Source organism: Callithrix jacchus, chromosome 7 (genome assembly GCF_049354715.1).
Source record: "Callithrix jacchus isolate 240 chromosome 7, calJac240_pri, whole genome shotgun sequence".
Lineage (NCBI taxonomy): Eukaryota > Metazoa > Chordata > Mammalia > Primates > Cebidae > Callithrix > Callithrix jacchus.
The window spans coordinates 29,672,370-29,693,558 of NC_133508.1; the positions used below are offsets into that span (position 1 = coordinate 29,672,370).

The 21,189-nt window shown below is 42.6% G+C and overlaps 1 protein-coding gene and 1 pseudogene across 50 annotated transcripts in view; one reads left to right on the forward strand and one right to left on the reverse strand.

The window, feature by feature from the left end:
- SVIL (supervillin) overlaps positions 1-21,189 on the reverse strand; it is a 269,934-nt gene that overhangs the window by 106,128 nt on the left and 142,617 nt on the right. For 45 of the 50 annotated variants that reach the window (XM_078329736.1, XM_078329734.1, XM_078329733.1 and 42 more), the window contains one exon: positions 4,076-4,133. Coding sequence is in view for 7 of the 50 variants with exons in the window: in XM_035307029.3 (XP_035162920.3) it covers positions 4,076-4,133 (58 nt within the window). In the remaining 43 variants the exon portion in view is untranslated. Of the gene's footprint in view, positions 1-4,075; positions 4,134-5,775; positions 6,079-21,189 lie in introns of those variants that run through there. The other 5 variants (XM_078329697.1, XM_078329696.1, XM_035307058.3 and 2 more) reach the window with 1 other exon arrangement.
- On the forward strand, positions 10,694-10,768 carry LOC118143453 (small nucleolar RNA SNORD115; annotated as a pseudogene).

A 21,189-nucleotide genomic window follows, 5' to 3' on the forward strand; every position in this document is an offset into this window, starting at 1 on the left:
TTCACATTATTTAATAAAAAGTCCTGAGAAGAATTAGGCTTTATGAGCCATGCTCTGGAATGGTTGGAAGACCCCAGGACACCTGCCTAGTCAGAAACTTAGAATGAGCCCCGACTTCTAAACACTGAGTTGTAAGGCGGTAACTACTCCTATCAGTGTTTTATTCACATGCAGGATTTAGTACAAAGCTAAAAAATTAATGGCAGAAATGTACCTGACTTCAGGAATGGCATGTTATTTTAATTGATTATTTAATTGCTAATTTTAACATCTTGACAAAGCTCTGTACTTGCTTTTGGAAACTATAATCTTTTCAAGAAAAAAAATATAATGCAATCCCTAAAATATTCAGCTTCTCAGACCACTGACCTTGGGGTACAAATGCTATCTCATATTTTCAAAAATAGACATGTGTGTGTCTTTATTTCCTTCTTTCTTTCTGTTTCTCAGAAAGCTCAATGGAGCCGCTAATGAAAAGCAGGAAACTGTCCCGAGTCCAATACTCTGCTGGAGTCTACAGAGTGAGCTTTACGAGTCGTCTCCCCGACACTCCCCAGATCCACAGGCACTTATTTTCTCGAAACATGCTACAAATAGAGCCAGCACCCATGGGAAGTGAAGCCTTTTGACGGCAGGTCAGAAACCAATGGAAACCAAAGTTCTAAGAGGAAAGTCTCTGATGCTTCCCAGCGCAGTTCACTTGACATGCTGTTTCCTCCCCTGAGCGCTCTCCTCTCCAGCCTCCTGCCATCCTGTGGCTTCGTCTCACAGAGTAGCCAGACCCACTGCCTATCCCCACCAGCACCCAAAGGATATTATACACCTCGTTAACCCCAGCACTTCGTGCGGACTGAGGCAGGAGGGTTGTTTGAGCCCAAGAGTTCAAGACCAGCCTGGGGGACATAGCAAGATCCCATCTCTACAAAAAATAGAAAAATTAGCCAGGCACAGGCACAAGCCTGTAGACCCAGCTACTTAGGAGGTTGAGTGGCAGGACTCACTAACTCTAGGAGTTTGAGGCTGCAGTGAGCTATGATTGTGCCACTGTACTCCAGCCTGGGTGACAGAGTGGGACCCTGTCTCTTAAAAAAACTAAGTGATTAAATTAAACATAATTTTAAGAAAATTAACATATTTCAAATAAATGATTACTACAAAACATTTCAAATTAATACTACGATTCACCCTGAAGTATTTTTGGTGTACCTTCTATGCAATGTTGAGGTGGTGGCCAGGGGTAAAAATCATTACAAACATCGAGAACAACTGTAAGAGCATAAGGGCAATAACATCAGTTACAAGCCCCTCCTTCCTCCCGCCCTCCCTTCCTTCTCACCCTCCCTCCTTCCCTTTCTTCTTTGATCTTTGGATAGGACATAACTGGGAACACTCCTTATTACCTTTGCTCACCTTGCATACATGTGTGAAAAAGTGGCATAATTGCACATGTTTATAGAGTATCGATTTTAGAATCTGCAGCTTCCAGGTAGACATTTATTACCGAGTCCACACGGCTGTCATCACCCTCTGTTCCCCTCTTCGCTGCCTCTCTCCCCTGCTCCTGCTAAATGACCAGGGCTTCTGAGAAAGCAGATGAGCAGACAGGAGGAGCAGGGGCAGGCAGACTGGGCTGGAAAGTGTGGCTGCGGCTCAAGGCGGTGCCACAGGCTGTGATTGATGCAAGACCCCTCCAATCAACATGAGAAATCGAGTTTCTCTCTTTAAAACAAAAATAACCTTCCTTCCCTGAACTTTCTCTACCCGAGGGCACCAACCATCAGTGAAAATACAGGTAAGATGCCCTCCTAAAATTCAGGACGTTTCATCAGTGAGCACCTTTTTCTGCTCATTTAACGCTGATGAAGCCCAAGGACCTGTGAGTGTCCAGACTCTCCTCTCCTCTCTGCTTCTTCTGACTCAGAGGCACCCGAGCAGAGAGACTGGTAGGGTCTATTCCTAATGTACATGACCAGTTGACCGATGACCCCAAAAGCACGGAGCTCTCGGATAATGGATCCTGCCCTTCCTCATCAGTCACCTCCCACCCCCAACCTCCCCAAGGACAAAAGAGTCTCTGCAGGGACGACGGCTGCAGGCCTTGGTGTCTTGCTACAGCTCAATCCAAAGTAAGAGCCTATGTTTCAGTAGGGAAGCGTCTGTCCATAGATACTAAAGTAAATGCCGTCTACCTATTTCTGCATCTTGATTTTAACTTTCTAATAGTGAGAAACACCTTTTGGATTTTTATCCAGCTCTTTTCATCTCCCCTGAAACAGTGCTTGCTCTTCAGGACTGACTGTGCCACCATCTCCCTCCCTCTGCTTCAATCATCTAAGAAGGGAATGCCCCCTGCTTCTGTGACAATTTGTCTTCTAAATGTGTCCCATTAACCTACTTAAATGCCTACCTGTAGCAACACAGGGGAATTTTAGTAAAGGGAGAGAGCAGGATGCTCTGCTGTTATCATCTCTATTTTTCACAACATGGAATGCGCTACTACTATTGCAAGGACGGTTCAGCAGCCACACGGTGCAAGTCTCCTCCGCAATCTGCTCATTACAAGATACGGGAGACGAAGCCCCACTAGCTCATACTTTCATCTCTTTTAGCTGGTGTCTGGTTGACCAGGTTTCTTTTGAGGAAGCAGGTTCTTGTGCCTCCAGCCCATTTTACACTTAGCACCATGGTGCATAGGCTGTCATTTTAACAGGTATGCATGTTATAACACCCATGATTTGAGAATAGCTGTGTCTCTGTGAGTCTCTGTCCACTGATGTGTGTGACTTACACATTGCATGCCTTTACTATCCCTGAATAAGGAATGTCTTCCTGTCTCTTTTTCCTTAGTCACTTATTAGCTTCATGACAGTTAAACCAACCTGCCAGGGACATCATAGAAACCAAGCCTCAGATCCTATTAAAACATGGCCAAGATGAGAAATATGGATGTACCCCATTAAAAAAGTGATCTTTCCTGAGTCAGTTAAGACAGCCTCACTGATGACCCTGGATCAACTTTGCTCCAATTAACCTCATATTTAGATGTGCTGCTTGATGATACTGTGTGTAAAAATTAAATACAGAACAAAATTTAAAAGATGTGGATGAAATATATCAAAAATGTATCCCATCCAGTGTGTTCACAAGATCAACTCTGCCATTTTCAAATGCAGAGCAGGCTCAGCCTGAGGAGGACAGGAGTTAGAGCCCTGCCTATAAAGTGTTATTGAAATGCAAACCCTTTGCTGTCATGAAACAATGTCATAATAGCTTAGGCACAAGAGCAACTTAGTGGAATTTGGGGCTGGGTCCTTCCACTGTAATGAAGCACAGGTTGAGACCCTTGCCTGACTCTGACTGTGTAGGAGATATTTTGTTGGGGATAGTTCGGTTACTTTCAAACTATTAATTAATACATACAATGATCTACTAAGAAGTACCTGAGATACAGCTACTGTGTATAGTATAGACATTCATTTCCACATTCTCTTACATCCATGATGATGTGTCATGAAGTTTTAGCACATTAGGTCAATCAAATTAGTACCCATAATATTCTGCAGCCAAGGGGACTGGAAGTACAGAAAGGGTAAGAGAGAGAGTTGGGAAGATTAGGGAAGAATAACTCACATGGATGGGGGTGTGTGTGTGTGTGTGTGTGTGTGTGTGTGTAGAAAGGGAAGGGGAGGGAGGAGAGGAAGGAAGAAGGAAGAGAGAGGGAGGAGAAATAAGTTTAAGCCATTTCTAAAACATCTAGCTCCCTTCTTTGATGGACAGATTGCAAAAGCATGCAACTTTTCTTTGCATGTTTAGAGGCAGGTGTGATAAAGAAAAGGTCATCGTTCTTTAAAAGTTTGCAATGGCAAGAGAACAAAGATTCTGTTCTCCAAATAGTTTCCATAAACAGCATTAAATATAAAAGAGTCCTTTGTGTCATACATTTTAATAAATCAAATTCTAGGGAGACAACATATTGCCATACATTGAAACTCATGAGTTAGATACTCAAGAGAATATTTTCAAAGCCATGACAAATCCTTAAAATGTCACAGTCCTTGAGCCAAGGCCACTTTACCTTGAAACTTTTCTTTGACGTGGGAATCCAACGATGCTTAAGTTTTTCTTGTTAAAATCTAAGGGAAAAGAAATAAAATAACATAAAAATAGTTACATAAAATGTTAAAAATCCAATGAGAAAAAACTCTCCAAACTCCCTTTGAACATATAAGAAAAAGAAAACCATGAATCAGACAAAAAATAGAAATACAAAAATGACGCCTTCTAAGAATCAAATTCCATGTAAATTTACATATGCGAGTTTTTTTTTCTCTCCCAGAAAGTAGCCAACTTTACTCCGTGGGTAAAAGTAATGGTAACAACAATAATAATGATAGTACTTCTAACATAGTTCAATGTTATTTAAATTTGTCATGGCAACAAGAATAACTCAAAGCAATTAAGTACTAAACAACACAGCTATATACTCAGGAATAGAGGAGAAATAAGCAATTTTGGTCACCGTAACTAGAAATGTTTGGGATGCCTTTAAAGAATGGGGGTGGGGTCTGAAGAGCAGAGGACAACTCGGCTGTGTCTTTTGCTTTCATTAAAATCTAAACAATAACAATCAACAAAAAAACCCATTTATTAGTATTTTTGAAGACAAGATATATATTATGTAAAGACAGCTGGAACAATTCTATACAGGAAAACACTTCCCGAGTGAACAGGTTAATCAAAACCAGGCACAGACAAAATTTATAACCAGTCTAATGCCATGTAATCTGTTTTAAAGTCTTTGGCATAGAAACCATTTTTTCACTGAGAAAACCACAAATAGACACTTACAGAAACTTCTTCCCCTAAGGAAGTGCCTTTGGCTGTTTTAGAGTTAGGGGCAGAAGCCCGAGCAAAAATAAGTACAAAATATCTCAGATGCTGACACTTCATTATCCATCAAAATACATCCTCAGTCCTGGAATTTGAAAGTGTGGCCAACTAAAGAAATCAACAATAAAATAAAAGGTATAATGCCAGTGAAGCATCTAAGCTTTTCTCCTAATTATACAAGTATCTTGTTATGTAATTAACAAAAGAGAAATCAATTCAAAAAGCATCAAGTACTATCGAAGAAAATTCCGGAATCTGAGGTCTGAATTGTTCAAGTCACTTAACAGTGCATTTAAGCTAGAAACACTTTTGATGTATAATGGCTGAGTTTCAAATATGATACTCAAAATGACCTGAGCATTTCATTTTTGTTCAGTCAGTAAACTGAACCTACCATGCCACTTCAGTAGTTAAATTGAAAGCATATATTTTCCTCTGTGCTGGAAGAAAGCCACTAAAAAGACAGTATCTTGTTCCAAACTGTCTCACATGAAGAGTTAATAAAAAGACACTCACTCACCACTGCCTACTGGAAATAATTTAGTATGTATAGCATTTGATCTAGAAAAATATATTAACTGAAGTGCAGCACATCTAGAATCTGATCCAAAGTGTGGGCATTCCAACTGCATTTGCAATTTCTCCTACATAAAGATTTTAGTGGTTTAGCATTAACTTTAACTTACTGAGGGAAAAAAAATTCACTTATCAGCAATCACAAGATAAGCTCATTTATAAACTTAATTAGATATTTAAAATGTCTTTTGAGAAACATGTATAAGTAACTGGACACCGGAGAATACACAGGGTAAAACAGAGGACCCCCAGCATTCATTGTGCCGTAAAATCCATACATAAGTGCATTTCATATTTCTCTTGCCTTACCTTGTTTCTCAGAGAATTTGAAAGCTCCCAAATAGCTGGAAAAGCCTGGGCTTCTGAACATGCTGGCACACAGAAGGCTCAGTAGCACAGCCTGCTCTACAGCTAATTCTCAGCCAGCAGCGATCTTCGTCTGGTCTAAGCAAAACTGGGTTGAGATTTTTCACAGTGCAGGACTACAGCGACCAGGCACTTGTGTCTTTGAGCCTCTGGTACGTGAAAAGCAAGAGGCTGCCGGCTGGAAGAGCTCAGACCCCATAATCAGATTACGAACAGAAATTAAGCCTGGAGGCGCTGCAACAGACTGGAGCCCAGTGATGGGACGTGGGTGATGTAGATGACCAAGGCAAAGCCACGCGCATCCCAGGATTTGCTTCTGCTAAGCAGACAATGCGGCAACCTAATCATCATTGGAGGAGTCAGACACAACTTCCTCTCCCAACAAACACACACTCACAAAAGCAAAACCTACAGAGACTCTCGATGTATTGGGAAGAAGGGACGCTTGAGGATTTCCAGGCTGCTTCAAGTCTGGCTTTGGCTAAGTTAAATGAAGTATTTCACCTAACAGAGAGCCAACAGCCCATACTTAAGATTTATGAACAACATATGAGTGAAACTGTGGGAAAAGGAAGGGCAGATATTACTAGAGGTTCAAAAATTTTAATTTGAGGCAGAAGCCATTAAGCTTTGCCTATTAGACCGCCCCCTGTTTAATTTCAACCACGATATGTTGCTGGTGGGCCCAAGCAATGCTCATGCAATTTCAAGAAAAATTCACGATAATTACAGACTGATCGTTTGTACAGAGAAATGGGACATTCAAGAGAACAAAAGGAAATTGTCTCATTTGCAAGGTAAGGAAATAGGGCTAGACGAATAACTTGCTCCTGGATAGACAATTGTTTGGTGATGGAGCTACAGGATGCCAGAGAGGTGGGATCAAGACTGTGACTCACCACACCCCCACCTGGGAGCAGGGACTCTGAGTTTGTCTTTGTATCTTTACTTCTGGACACTGTACCTGGTGCACAGTATGTCTGCAGGAAATATTTGCTGAATGACCACAGGAAATCACGAGATAATCTCTTCTAAAAGCTAGAGATTCTCCTTCTAAAATGGGTGTGTGGAGTTAGTATCCTGTGATCAAATCAGGTTGACTTAGACTAATTTGTAAAAGATAAACACACAGTGAAAATGAAGAATTATATGCTGAAATTAATAAAGGCACATAAGGCCAGGCGCAGTGGCTCACGCCTGTAATCCCAGCACTTTGAAGCCAAGGTAGGCAGATCGCGAGGTCAAGAGATTGAAACCATCCTGACCAACATGGTGAAACCCCCTCTCTACTAAAAAATACAAAAATTAGCTGGGCATGGTGGCGAACACCTGTAGTCTCAGCTACTCGGGAGGCTGAGGCAGGAGAATTGCTTGAACCTGGGAATCGGAGGTTGCAGTGAGGCAAGATCCCGCCACTGCACTCCAGTCTGGCTCCTGGCGACAGAGCCAGATTCTGTCTCAAAAAATAAAAATAAAATAAAGGCACATAAATATAAGATAAATCAACCCTGGGTACTAGAGGGGTCAGTGATAGCATTTGGCATTTTTCTCTATAAACTGCTCATTACATTATAGTCATAAAATCAGGAAGAACTATGGCAAATAGGATAGTTAACAAACACTCAGCAAGGAACAACATCAGTACTGTGAATAACTAAAATAGAAACTTGATGGTAAGGTCATAGATAATTAGCAACAAAAAGAAAAAAGGGAGTACTGGGAGGAGAAGAGGAAGGGGAGGGAGTAGTAGAAGCAACTGATTCTGGAAACAAAGAGATAGGACGAACCAGGAATGGTGGCTGATGCTTGGCTGAGGCCAAGAGGGAGGATCACCTGAGCCCAGGAGTCCGAGACGGGCCTGGGCAACATGGTGAGGGCCTGTCTCTACAAAAAATAAAAAATAAGCTGGGTGTGGTGGTACATGCCTATAGTCCCAGTTACTTGGGAGGCTGAGGCATGAGGATTGCTTGAGCCCAGGAGGTCGAGGCTGCAGTGAGACATGATCACACCACTGCACTCCAGCCTGGGCAGCAACAGAGTGAGATCCTACATTAAAAACAAAACAAAACAAAACAGGAGAGATAGGATGAAATCATATACATGTTGACATGTTGATAAATCATCCTTTATAAAGTACTTAACAGTTTATTAGCCAGGCGTGGTGGCTCGTGCCTGTAATCCCAGCACTTTGGGAGGCCAAGGCAGGCAGATCATGAGGTCAGGAGTTTGAGACCAGCCTGGTGAATATGGTGAAATGCTGTCTCTACCGAAAGTACCAAAATTAGCTGGGCATGGTGGCATGCACTTGTAGTCCCAGCTACTCAGGAGGCTGAGGCAGAAGAATCGTTTGAACCCGGGAGGCGGAGGTTACAGTGAGTCAAGATCGCACCACTGCACTCCAGCCTGGGTGACAGAGCAAGACTCCATCCCAAAAAACAAAGAATATAACTGTTTATGGAACACAGTATCACTGCTCATCACCCTTTTTGTGTTTGAAAACTACTCTTCCTATAGAATACTCAATTACAGTATTCCTAAAAGAATCTAAAAGCTTACTTTGAATGATTATTAGGGAATAAGTCTATTCTAATTTTTTTTCAAATTTTCCTGTCATTTGCTTTTCCTTTTCTTCTTTTTTATTCCAACATTTATTTTAGATTTAGGGGTATCTGTGCAGGTTTGTTACATGGGTACATTGAATGATGCTGAGGTTTGGGGTACAATGGATCCCGTTACCCCTGTACTGAGCATAGTACCCAATCATTAGTTTTTCAGTCCTTGCTCCCTTCCCATATTTTAGATTTTGAAAATGAAATTTCAGTACAGGATTTTTTTAAATGTTGCATATTTTCTTTAAGTTGGTAATGGAGTCTTATCACTCTGCCTCACCTATTGATTATAATTAAAGCAAATATTTAAATATGACATAATTGCTGAAAGGAAAAAGCACAACATTCTTTGTAAAATTATGGATATAAAATTTAATCTATTAATAAGCATTCTATCCATATGAAACCAAATAAGCCTGTGAAGGAAAATCTATATTTTATATTGATAGAAAATATCTGTAAAAATGTTTTACTCTCCAATAATTATAATTATTTTTAATTTTTCCACTTGACATTCAGATATTATTATTAAATTATCATTATTGTTGTAGGCTAGCTCATTCACACAGGGAAGCTACAAAATACCCAAACGTTTCCTCACATCATTCTGTAGGTTAGCATATTTATTTCCAGAGGAATTCTAAGTTGTGATTGTGATCTTTTTTTTGAGACAGAGTCTTGCTCTGTCGCCCAGGCTGGAGTGCAATGGCCTGTCTTGGCTCACTGCAACCTCTGCCTGCCAGGTTCAAGAAATTCTCCTACCTCAGCCTCTGAGTAGCTGGGATTACAGTGCCCGCCACCACACCTGGTTAATTTTTGTATTTTTAGTAGAGATGAGGTTTCACCATGTTGGCCAGGCTGGTGTCCTGACCTCAGGTGATCCGCCCACCTTCGCCTCCCAAAGGGCTGGGATTACAGGTGTGAGCCACCACACCTGGCCTGTGACTTTCTTAATTTTAACTGAGTGCTGATGGTCATGTATTCCCCCTTCAATAGCATCACATAGCCACCAGCTCAGCATGAACACACAAAGTTCCCTGCTGCTGTGTCCACTGAGAAGCACTCATCTTAGGAGCAGTGCTTTATGGAAGTACAATATTTTACTGGGTATTTTTAAGGTTTCAATTTTTAAATTAAAGAGAAGTAAAAACAAATATTTAAGTTGCCTTTAGATGGGCATGCAAACATGCTCTAGGGGCATAACCGTGTGACTGGGAGAGGCTGAGGGAGGTCACTGTCATAGCAGGTCAAGGAACATGTCACATCCTGGTACACATCACGTCGGGCCATGGTACATGTCATGCTGTGTCATGGCACATGGGTGGTGGCTGGAGGGGACCTGAAGGATCAATGAGTGAGCCATTGCAATGCTGACACCCCACTGTGGCATCACTGGATCAAGTGAATCAGGCCCAGTACCTCCAGAACCTTGGACCCTGGGAAGACTGGAGCTGAAGAGGCCTTTCTGATCACCCAGTCTTCATTTAATGAAATGGTGGATGACTCCTATAGAATATTCAAGGTCACGTAGCTTGTGGCATGGAAGTGCCAGGCTGAAAATCCACATCCTCCGACTCTCCCCAGGACAATTCCCACAGTCCTGATCAGCCTGAACACAAAAGAACAGGCACCATTGTTGTAAACTTGTCCTGCATTGAGGTCATAGAGGCTCCCAGCCCTGTATCCCATGTGGCTGGCAAAGGGGCCAGCCTGACCCCAGAAGGAGACGTCAGGCCAGCTGCAGTTGTCTTTCATAAACCATGTGTGATTTCTAACCATATACTATTTCTACTCTACTTATGATTTCTAAGTCTAGTTTTGATCCCATAGACATTGCTCAAAACCAGGGCTACCCCCAGATATGAGTAACTGGGGCACAGCTAAAGTCATAAGGCTCAGAGAGAAGTCAGTGTCCCTGGTGGGGTGTGGGTGCTGTGAATAAAAGGAAGTAATTGATTAGTATTTTCCCTTTTCTTCCTAATTCTCCCACTTGGTTGGAGAGGAATAAGATGTGGATGTGGCTACTTTTAAGTGTGTAGGAAGCAATGACTCATTCATTTTATTTCTAGAAATCATACAAGGAAATTACTATGAATGGACTCAAGGATGTCTAGCATTTCTATACTGATACCACCCAACTGTCTGGCATCACAGATGTGGCATGCAGTCCACTTTAGCACCAGTGTTTAAGGAACCATCTCTAGTAAGCATATTTGATCTAAGTGTGTATATGCATATGAGTGCCATGGGCTGGGTCAGTGATACGTTGTTATCGTGAAGAGAAATGATGATGCAAAAATTAAGCTCAGTTGGTTATGCTGAGGTCCCAGCCTAGGTAACATTCTAAGACAAGAAGTTTGGATTTCTTAGTTTCCTTCCATGGGGATTTTATTTCGGGATTCTGCCAATGAAATATTTCTGTGAAACTTGTTTTGCACACTTCTATCTGTGTGCTTCTAAGTAAAGGATAAATTCTGAGTCTCTAAGTGTTTTTTAAGTTTCCTATAATTCCCAATTTTCTTGGATATTTGGCACTAAGACCTTTGTTCTTTTTCTCTCACTGGATATTTAGTAAGTCCTACTGGCACTATTCTATTGAGTGGAAGTGAGAGATTGCCTTTGCTGACTGAAAAATTCCAAATAGGTAATTGAACTAGTGAAGACTAACCCCTGTAACGATTAGAATTATTCATTCAGCCAACAGGAATATCATGACTGAGTTTTTTTCTCAATAACTGACTGACACACATGATGGAATTCTCATGAGAAATATCCTTACTTTTTTTTTTTTGAGATGGAATCTTGCTCTGCCGCCCAGACTGGAGTGCAGTGGTGTGATCTCGGCTCACTGCAACCTATGCCTCCTGGGTTCGAGCGATTCTTCTGCCTCAGCCTCCTGAGTAGCTGTGACTACAGGTGCCCACCACCACACCCAGCTAATTTTGTGTAATTTTAGTAGAGATGGGGTTTCACCGAATTAGCCAGGATGGTCTTGATCTCCTGACCTCTTGATCTGCCCACCTTGGCCTCCCAAAGTGCAGGGATTACAGGTGTGAGCCACCATGCCCAACGGAAAATCCTTACTTTTTACCTAGGATTGATTTTTTTGACCATTGAGAAATATGACACATTGGAATTTTGCTCACTGCACTATAGTCATTGTGGACTAAATAGATGGACAAAATTTTCCACTATATTAGTAAGTATGCTAACAGTGCTAGGACCTGTTTTGATCACTGATGTATCGCTCTGACTAAAGTACTCTTGCAAGGGGTAAAAATGTGAGTTTCAATAGTATGCGTTTTCCCATGCAACTTGAAATTGGATAAATTGCTAAGCAATCTGGTACCTGACTTTCCTCTCCTGAGTACCTTTGGCTTCATTTTTGTTAAGATGAAAGTGTGTGCTGTGAACAAGGTCAACGGAAAAAAGACCTAATGGCCCCTTAGATGAATGACACTCAGGGCAATTCCTTCAGCCAACATGACTACCATGGTACATTCTTCTTCTCAACGCTTGACTATCATACTTGATGGGATCTACCAGAGGGAAACTTTATTTTTTACTAAAATTGCATGAATATAATGTTGACAAGTTTTGTGAGTATTGATACCACCTCTACGATGTGATATTCATTTGGTCTAAATAGAGAAGTTAACATGCTAACTCCTAATTTACATATGTTAGGTTGCTATGTTTTTACAATGTTTGTAGTTCACTGATGATGACTCACAACATGAAGACTATGGCATTATAGCTGCATGTTCTAATTCTGATACATACATATCTCATCATTTATCATATTAAGTACAATTATGAGTAGTACATCTTCTTCTGCCACCCAGACAGAAGTGCAGTGGTGTGACCAGAGCTCACTGTATCCTTGAACTCCTGGACTCAAGCAATTCTCCCCCCTCATCCTCCTGAGACTCCAGAACTATAGGCATGTGCCAACATGCCTGGTTAATTTTTGAATTTTTTGGTAGCGATTGGGTCTTACTTATGTTTCCCAGGCTGATCTCTAACTCCCGACCTCAAGTGGTCCTCCTGCCTTGGCTTCACAAAATGCTAGGATTAAAGACACGAGCCACTGCTCCTGATAGTAGCATTTCTTTTTAGCAATATAAATGATTTTTATTTCAATAATTTTTGGATTGGATTTGGATTAAATGGATAAGTTATTTAGTGGTGATTTCTGAGATTTTAGTGTACCCTTACCTGAGCAGGGTACACTGTACCTGATATGCAGTCCTTTCTCACTCACCCTCCCAACTGCCCCTTAGAGCCCCAGAGTCCGTTATATCATGCTTATGCCTTTGCATCCTCATAGCTTAGCTCCCACTTATAAGTGAAAACATATGACATTTGGTTTTCCATTCCTGAGGTACTTCACTTAGAGTAATGTCTCCAGCTCCATCCAAGTTCTTGCAACAGACATTATTTTATTCTTTTATATGGCTGAGTAGTATTCCACAGTGTATATCTACCACATTTTCTTTATCCACTCGTTGGTCTATGGGCACTTTGTGCCGCTATACATACGTGGGTGCATGTGTCTTTCTGATATAATGATTTCTTTTCCTTTGGGTAGATACCCAGTAGTGCGATTGCTGGATTAAATGGTAGTACTACTTTTGGTTCCTTAAGGAGTGCCAATAACCGTGCACCTGCAATGTCAGCTACTCAGGAGGCTGAGGCAGGAGAATCGCTTGAACCCAGGAGGCAGAGGTTGCAGTGAGCTGAGATTGCGCCACTGTACTCTAGTCTGGGCTACAGAGTGAGACTCCATCTCAAAAAAAAAAAATGCCAATAACATTTCTTCACACCAACAATAAGCTAAAAAAATAAAGAAATCAATCCCATTCATAATTGTATCAAAAAATAAAATGGTTGTAAATTTAACCATCAAGATGAAATATCTGTATACTGAAAACTAAAATGTTGATGAGATAAATTATAGATGATGTAAATAAATGGGTCTATGATTGGAATAATTAATATTATTAAAATTAATGAACCCATTTATTCATGTATACATTTATAAATGTATAAAATGGGAATTAGTCTGCCTGGCGTACACAGTCATATAGAAAACTGGGTAAATAAATGACACAAGCAAACCAGGGTTGAAACTCCATTACTGATTTGAAAAGTTTTTGATGTTATAGTAGAGATACACAGACACCCAATCCGAATGACAGGAAATAGAGCAAGACATTAATTCTCTCGCAACTCAGAGATAACTCTATTCATGTTTTTCCTTCTCTGTTTTCCAAAGTATCCATCATATGTATGATTTCCTTCTGACATTAGCAAAAGGATTAAATACAAATGAAGATGAAGGCAATAAGACCTCTTAAGTCCCCAAAACTTAGATGTAGACTAAAAATCCAGGAGAAAATCCTGGTGTGAATAATTGGTGCCCGTGGACCAATGGCAGAAAACCAGCCTGCTCCCATCTTCTAGCAGAGGCATTGTCTTGGCTCTAAACTGAGGCATTGACCTAGACAGTCACCAAGATCCTTGATAACAGGTGGTGCCAGTGTTTCTTAACCTTGACACCAGCTGTGCACAGAAGAACCTTGCCCTGCCTAGCAACACTGAATTCACCTGTTACAACTCCTTCACCAATTTTCTTCTTTATTATCTATCAAACCTTTCCTGCTCAAAAGCCTTTACTGTCTCCCAGCTAAAGGATTATAAAAACTGGAGAGACAGCACGTGATGTACACTTCTGGGCACATTTCTAGCACAGAGCCTGGCTCAGAACAAGCCAACTATCAGTACTGGTTGAATGGATCAATGAATCAAATAAGGAGGTGAGCGATGAGATCGCTTCTATCCTTAAATCCTCTCGTGCTCAGCCAACCTCATTACTTGAATGGTTTGCAGAGATGAAAAGTATTATTTCTCTTTCCTCGGCTTGAGACTCTTACTTAAATCTTCCTGTCTTTCTTAAAACCCGAAGCCATGATGTGAAACAGAAATATCTGCATGCAGGAAGAACCAGGAAGAATAGGTTAAACATTCACGAGGGAAACTGGAAATGTCTTATGATGCTCTAGTTCATCTGTTTCTTTAGTATGTGTATTCCTAGTATTCTTCTGAACAATGTGTTCCTCTGAGTTCCTGGGCATCTAACAGGATTTCCGAGCTAGGCAAAGGTAAAAACTGGGACAATGATTCCTGCAGTCCAACTATTGACAATGCCTCAGTATGAGTTTAGGTGAGACGTGTCATTTCCCAAATTGACAAGGTCAAAAGAGAAGGCATTAGATGACAGTCACAGCATTAAACCTTCAGGGACTGTGTAGCGCAGGTCACAGCAGCAGCTCAGACTACAGGGAGGCTATTTGGGGAGCCAGACTGTGTAACTTGTTCTTGCTGATGACATGTGAGCCCCCCTGCAACGCTGTCCTTTGGGGCAACTGCCCTTTGGGGCCATCATCCTGGGGGAGAAAATGAGGACGAAGCCAAGGAAAGGGAAGTAGCTAGCACCTCCACTGCAGCCAGACACGTCCCACCACGGCTTGGGCGCTGTTGGAGAGAACAGGATGGCACCTGTGACCTCCCCTGACTCATGGCTGTGGGGGTGGATGCGAGGCTGAGGGTCTCAGAGCATTTAACTCCTATAGTCTTATCGGTGCCTGCTGGGGAGATCCTATGACTATCCTCATACGCAGATGAGAAAACCAGGATAGTGTGTGACCTAGGATAGATACATCAAGCCTAGACCAACAACTTAAAATATATTTCTGAAGGCAAAACGGCCTGGCAGTGGCTTATGCCTGTAATCTCAGCACTTGGAGAGGCCAAGTCAGGAGGATCGCCTGAAGCCAGGAGTTGAGAGCAGCCTGGGCAACAAAGTGAGATTCCGTCTCTACAAAAATTAAAAAAAAAAAATTTATCTGGGCATGGTGGCACATGCCTGTAATCCCTACTTGTAATCAGCTACTTTAAGGCTGAAGCACGGGAGGATCACTTGAGCCCTGGAGGCCGAGGCTGCAGTGAGCTAGGCTCACGCCACTGCACTCCTCCAGCTTGGGCAACAGATTAAGACCCCGTCTCTAAAAAAACTTTCTAAATAAAGGCAAAGCAGCCATTCCCTGATCAGCCACAATAAAATCAAAGAAAATCAAAGAGGGAAATAGGATGGTGAGCCAGGATGAAATGAGAGAATGCATATGGAAGCACTCCAAAAATGGACCACATTATTTAATCCATGCAATTCGATAACTCCGTATCAAAAAGAGATTTGGGTGTGCTACACGCTCCTGCAGAGGTCTGTACAATGTCACCTCGTCACCTTGTCATGCTCACTGAATATCAATGAAAGCACTCCCAGTCTACAGAAAAATGAGCTGGAATGAATGAATGAAGTAATTAATGTATGTACATATGTATGTATTTGAGATAGGGTCTGGTTCTGTTGCCAAGGCTAGAGTGCAGTGGCACAAATGGCTCACTGCAGCCTCAACTCCTGGGCTCAAGCCATCCTCTTACCCTCTCGAGTAGCTGGGACCATACCTGGATTATTTTTTAAAATTTGTAGACACAGGATCTTGCCATGTTGCCCAGGCTGGTCTCAAACTCCTAGCCTCAAATGATTCTTCCACCTTGGCCTCCCGAAGTGCTGAGATTACAGGCATGAGCCACTGAGCCAACCATAAGCTGGAATTTAAATGGACAGTATGGGGGAGTGTTATATTATGACTAACAGTTGTCTAAATACATACTGATTTGAGTTATCGATACGTTTCCAAAATCAAGAAGTGCTCTGGAAATTTTAATGAAATCTACTATAAACTACTAATGACGATGGCTGGACTGAAATTCCAAAGTGAAGGATATATTTTTATAGCCTAATGAAGGAGCATTCTGTATGCTAGCAATAGCCATAAATGGTATTCTCGTTTTCTTTGGTGGATTTTCTTTATGTGTGCAGATTCTTAATCTAAGGCAGAGCTGCCTGACCTGAGGCGCTGCCCCAAGAAAGTCCACCGAGGCCCTTTCATTTCCCTTTGATCACATCTCACTGGCCGGTCAGACTTTCCAGATTCCTCATTTTGGTCTAATTCTCCTCCTGCGTGCACTGCGAAAGGCTCTGTGAATTTTGGTTAGTGGCAATATCTTGGACAAGACTGCAAATAAAATGTTGCATTACATCACTGCATAAGGTAATTTAAAACAGACCACGTAGGTAGAGATGAAAAGGTCGAAGTACATTCAATAAGAAATATTACAAGTCACAGCTATTTTTTTCATTATCAGATGTGTTGAAAGAAAACCATGCCAGCCTTTCTAAACTTAAGAATTCTTTTTTAAAGAAAAGGCTTATTGCAATCACCTAAAAGACTTATCCTTAAAGTAAATGTCCCAAAGAGTAAAGTTAACATTTGAAATGAAATTATCTCCATTTTAGTTTCTGATTCATTCTGAATCTATAGCGAATGATTCTTGGGAAGAAAAGTCCAGATGCTTCAGAGGAAGAGAGAAGAGTCAGCTGGTTGTCAGAAAAGGAAGACGTAGGTCAGTTCTATGTTTAAATTACACACTAAAATATACATATGAAGGAATACTATTAAGCCTTAAAAGGAAGGAAATTCTGATGCTTGCTACAATGTAGACGAACCTTGAAGACATTATGCTAAGTGAAATCAACCAGCCACCAAAGGACAAATACTGTACAATTCTACTTACATGAGGTTTCTAGAATGGTCACACTCAGAGACAGATAGTAGAAAGCTGGTTATCAGGGGCTGGGCAGAGGGAAAATTGGGGAGTCGTTGAAGAGGACAGAGTTTCAGTTTGGAAAGATGAGAAAGTTCTGGAGAGGGATGGTGGTGATGGACACACACTATGAGTGAATGCACCTGCATGCCCCTACTGTTCACTTAAACATGGCTGAAATGGTAAATGTCATGGTATGTAGATTTCAGTGCAATATACAATAAAATGTTCACTGAAGGCAAATCACAGCTGACATAAAATGCAGAGGCACACGCTGAGCACCTGGGGAACAGCTCTTGTGAGGGGCACATGGCCACCCACCACTCAAGGGAGGCCAGGAGATGCCAAGGACGGTTCTGACCTGTTCAAAGCCTCAACCCACAAAAGGCTCTTAAACGATGATGTGACAAATAAACGTAAACCCAGCTTTTCCCGGGAATGGTGGCTCACACCTATAATCCCAGCACTTTGAGAGGCTGAGGAAGGAGGACTGTTTGATACGAGGAGTTAGAGACCAGCCTGGGCAACATAGCAAGACCCTGTCTCTACAAAAAATATTTAAAAATTAGCCAGGCATGATGGTGTAGTCCCAGCTACTCAGAAGGCTGAGGGCAGGATTACTTGACCCCCGAAATTTGAGGCTGCAGTGAGCTTTGATCATGCTACTGCACTCCAGCCTGGGTGACAGAGTGAGACCCTGTCTTTAATAATAGTAATAGTAAACCTAGGTGTTCACTGTATGAAGTCTGCAGCTGCATCCTGGGACATCACAAGGGGCAGCGTGCCACACCTTCAGGGCCGCAGGGTCCACGCCTCTCCTCTCAGAGAAGAAGACCTCAGGTAGAGGGAAGGGGCTGACTTGATTACAGTCATCCAGGGAGGGTGGAGGAGGCTCTGCCAATCCAGTCATTCAACACTCACTACTTGATGGTTTTGACATGAACTGAAAGCAATGAAACACTGACTCATCAGAGATGAGAATTCCTTATGAGTCTAAAAGTCCAGATGGCAGACAAGTACATATATAAAATGCCTGTGATACCTGATGGATCATAGCTGTTCTAGAGCTATACTTGAACGATTTGAAGGAAAGAGTTTCGAATCAAGTAATTTCTGGCTCTCCTTGTTCTCAGAAGGGGATCTTAATAAAATACCAACAACGACAAACTCAGCAACAATAATCAGTATGAAAATGCAAGAAAAGCTCATCAACCCCCATCCCCAATGTCACCCTTGTTTTCCATGGGTTAGTTTTTGTTTTTTGAGATGGTCTGGCTCTGTTGCCCAAGCTGCAGTGCAGTGACACAATCACAGCTCACTGCAGCCTTGACCTCCTGGGCTCAAGCCAATTCCTCCCACCTCTGCCTCCTGAATACAGAGGGACTACAGGTACCTGGGACTTCAGGTGCACACCACCATGCCCAGCTAATTTTCTCTTTTCTTTCTTTTTTTTTTGAGACAGGGTCTCCTTCTGTTGCCCAGGCTGGAGTGCAATGGCATGATCACAACACATTGCAACGTTGATCTCCCAAGCTCAAGTGACCCTCCCACCTCAGCTGGGACCACAGGCATGTGCTACCACAGCTGGCTAATTTTTGTATTTTTTTGTAGAGACAGTTTTGCCATGTTGGCCAGGCTGGTCTCAAATTTCTGAGCTCAAGTGATCTGCCTGGCTTGGCCTCCCAAAGTGCAGACATTACAGGAGTGTGTCACCATGCCCAGCCTATTCTTTATAGAGACAGGAGCCTCACTATGTTGCCCAGGCTAGCCTTGAACTCCTGGCCTTAAGGAATCCTTTCACCTCATTCTCCCAAAGTGCTGGGATGGCAGGCACGAGCCACCATACCCAGCCAAAAGCATTTCTTTAACATGAGGAGAAAAGTGAATCTGTGCTTTCCCTGAACAACAAGCAACAGATATAAGCAATGAACTGAAGATGAAAAGGACATCGCTCCATGTTCAAAAGGGACACTAGCAGAGCAGAGCCAGCAGTACCTCAGACATCATCTTCCAACTGTGCTAAAGATACACACACGCACACACGCACATGCATGTGCACACACACTCATACACACAAACACACACATACACGTGCTCCGAGTCTGACTCCAGCAGTATGAGCTGTCCCTGTTCTCATGCAGCAGCTTATGAGCCCTGCTACCCCAAGATCCCTGGAGGGAGAGGAGAGCTGGAGCCCGCGTCCAGAGCAGTCAGGCAGTGAGTGTGAGCCTCGGTTTGCATCTCTCTTCCCGGCAGGCTCTCCATGCCTCAGCTCGATGAAGGAGAAGCCGCTTAGACAGGGGATCTGAGGCTGAGCTCTCTGAGCCTGGTCACTGCCGCATCCGGAGCGCAGGCTCCTCCAGGTGTTCACTTGCCTCACGTGCAGCTTTGGTCCCTGAGCCCTAATCCATAAAGCCTGAGGCATCGGAATGAACATTTCAGTGCAGGAAAGCGCCTTCTCCACTAACTTTCAGCAATTGCAGCAAGTTTGGAAGAAGCTCAAAAGAGAAAAGACGGATTCAGCCTTACAGGTTCCATCAGGGAAACGGTCCTGTGGGTGCTTGGCTGTGGCTATGAACCACACACACTCATTAAACAGTTTTACCAAGGAGAACACAAAGGAGAGGGGAGGCCGGTTCACGCAGTTTGAGGAGAGAAATGTACGATGGGCGGTAACTGAGTGCATTCAGCCCACTCCACATTTTTATTTCATTTTTAATTGACAAATAATAAATGTACATATTTATGGGGCACACAGTGAAGTCTGGATACATTTAATGTATAGTGACCAAAGATTCACCAGTGATTACCCACTAAGCCCTAGATAAGTGAGCGATACCATCCTGTCCTTGGGGAAGTCACCTCCCCAGTGCAAGTGACTTACCCACTTAGCCCACCTGTGGCAGCCCTGGGACACAGGTCCCCTGGCTCCTAAAACTCTGCTGTACCACCTTATTGACTGGTGATATTTTCTTCCTGCTACACACATGACCTCACCATTCAACAAAGCTTACTATAAAACATAAACAAGATTCTGAGAGTCCAAAAAACATCTTGGAGTAAAAGGAAAACATTCAACATTTCCTGATATGGAATACTATGCAGCCATAAAAAAGAATGAGCTCATGTCCCCTGCAGGGGCATGGATAAAGCAGGAGGCCATTATCCTTAACAAACTAATGCAGAAACAGAAAACCAAATACCGCATGTTCTAACTTATAAGTGGGAGCTAAACGATGAGAACACATGGACACAAAAAGGAGAATAACACACACTGGGGCCTTTTGGAGGGTGGAGGCTGGGAGGAGGGAGAGGATCATGAAGAATAATGAATGGGGACTGGGCTTAAGGCCTGGGTGATGAAATCATCTGTACCACAAACCCCATAACACGTGTTTACCTATATAACAAATCTGCACATGTACTCCTGAACTTAAAAGTTAAAAAAAAAATCCTGAGAAAGTCCATACTCTGTAGAATAAGCCCTGATACAGGACTGAAGAGCACAGGCTACGCGTGAAGAAAGTCCCCTACCATTCTGTCCTTTGGGCAGTCACCTCCCCTCCGAACTCCTGTTTTCCAACCATCCCATCAAGTACGTCTGCCAAGGAGAGAGCGTGTTCCTGTCATCACGGAGCACTGTCATTAATAGAACAGTACTAGGCCACGTCTCCAGGGCTCGGGTTCTCCGGCTTCGTACAGGACACAAGCTCACTGCCACTGCCTCTGCCAGCCAGTCCCCAGTCGCCAGCCTCCGCAGTCTGCCTAATAAGGCAATCTGCAGGTTGACTGGTGGCTCACAGGCCACCACTGCAAACTGCACACTCCAGGCTTGAAGCAAAGGGAAAGGCTACCTTTTGGCAGACAAAGGGTTACTCTGTGCCAAAAAAAAAAAAAAAAAAAAAAAAGCACCTCCAAGGCAGCGCTGTGACTCCATTTACATAATAACAGAAACTTGTCCCTGCAGCTGGCCAGACTCCAGTCACAGGGTCCAGCTTCCAGAGCTGAAGAAAGCTGA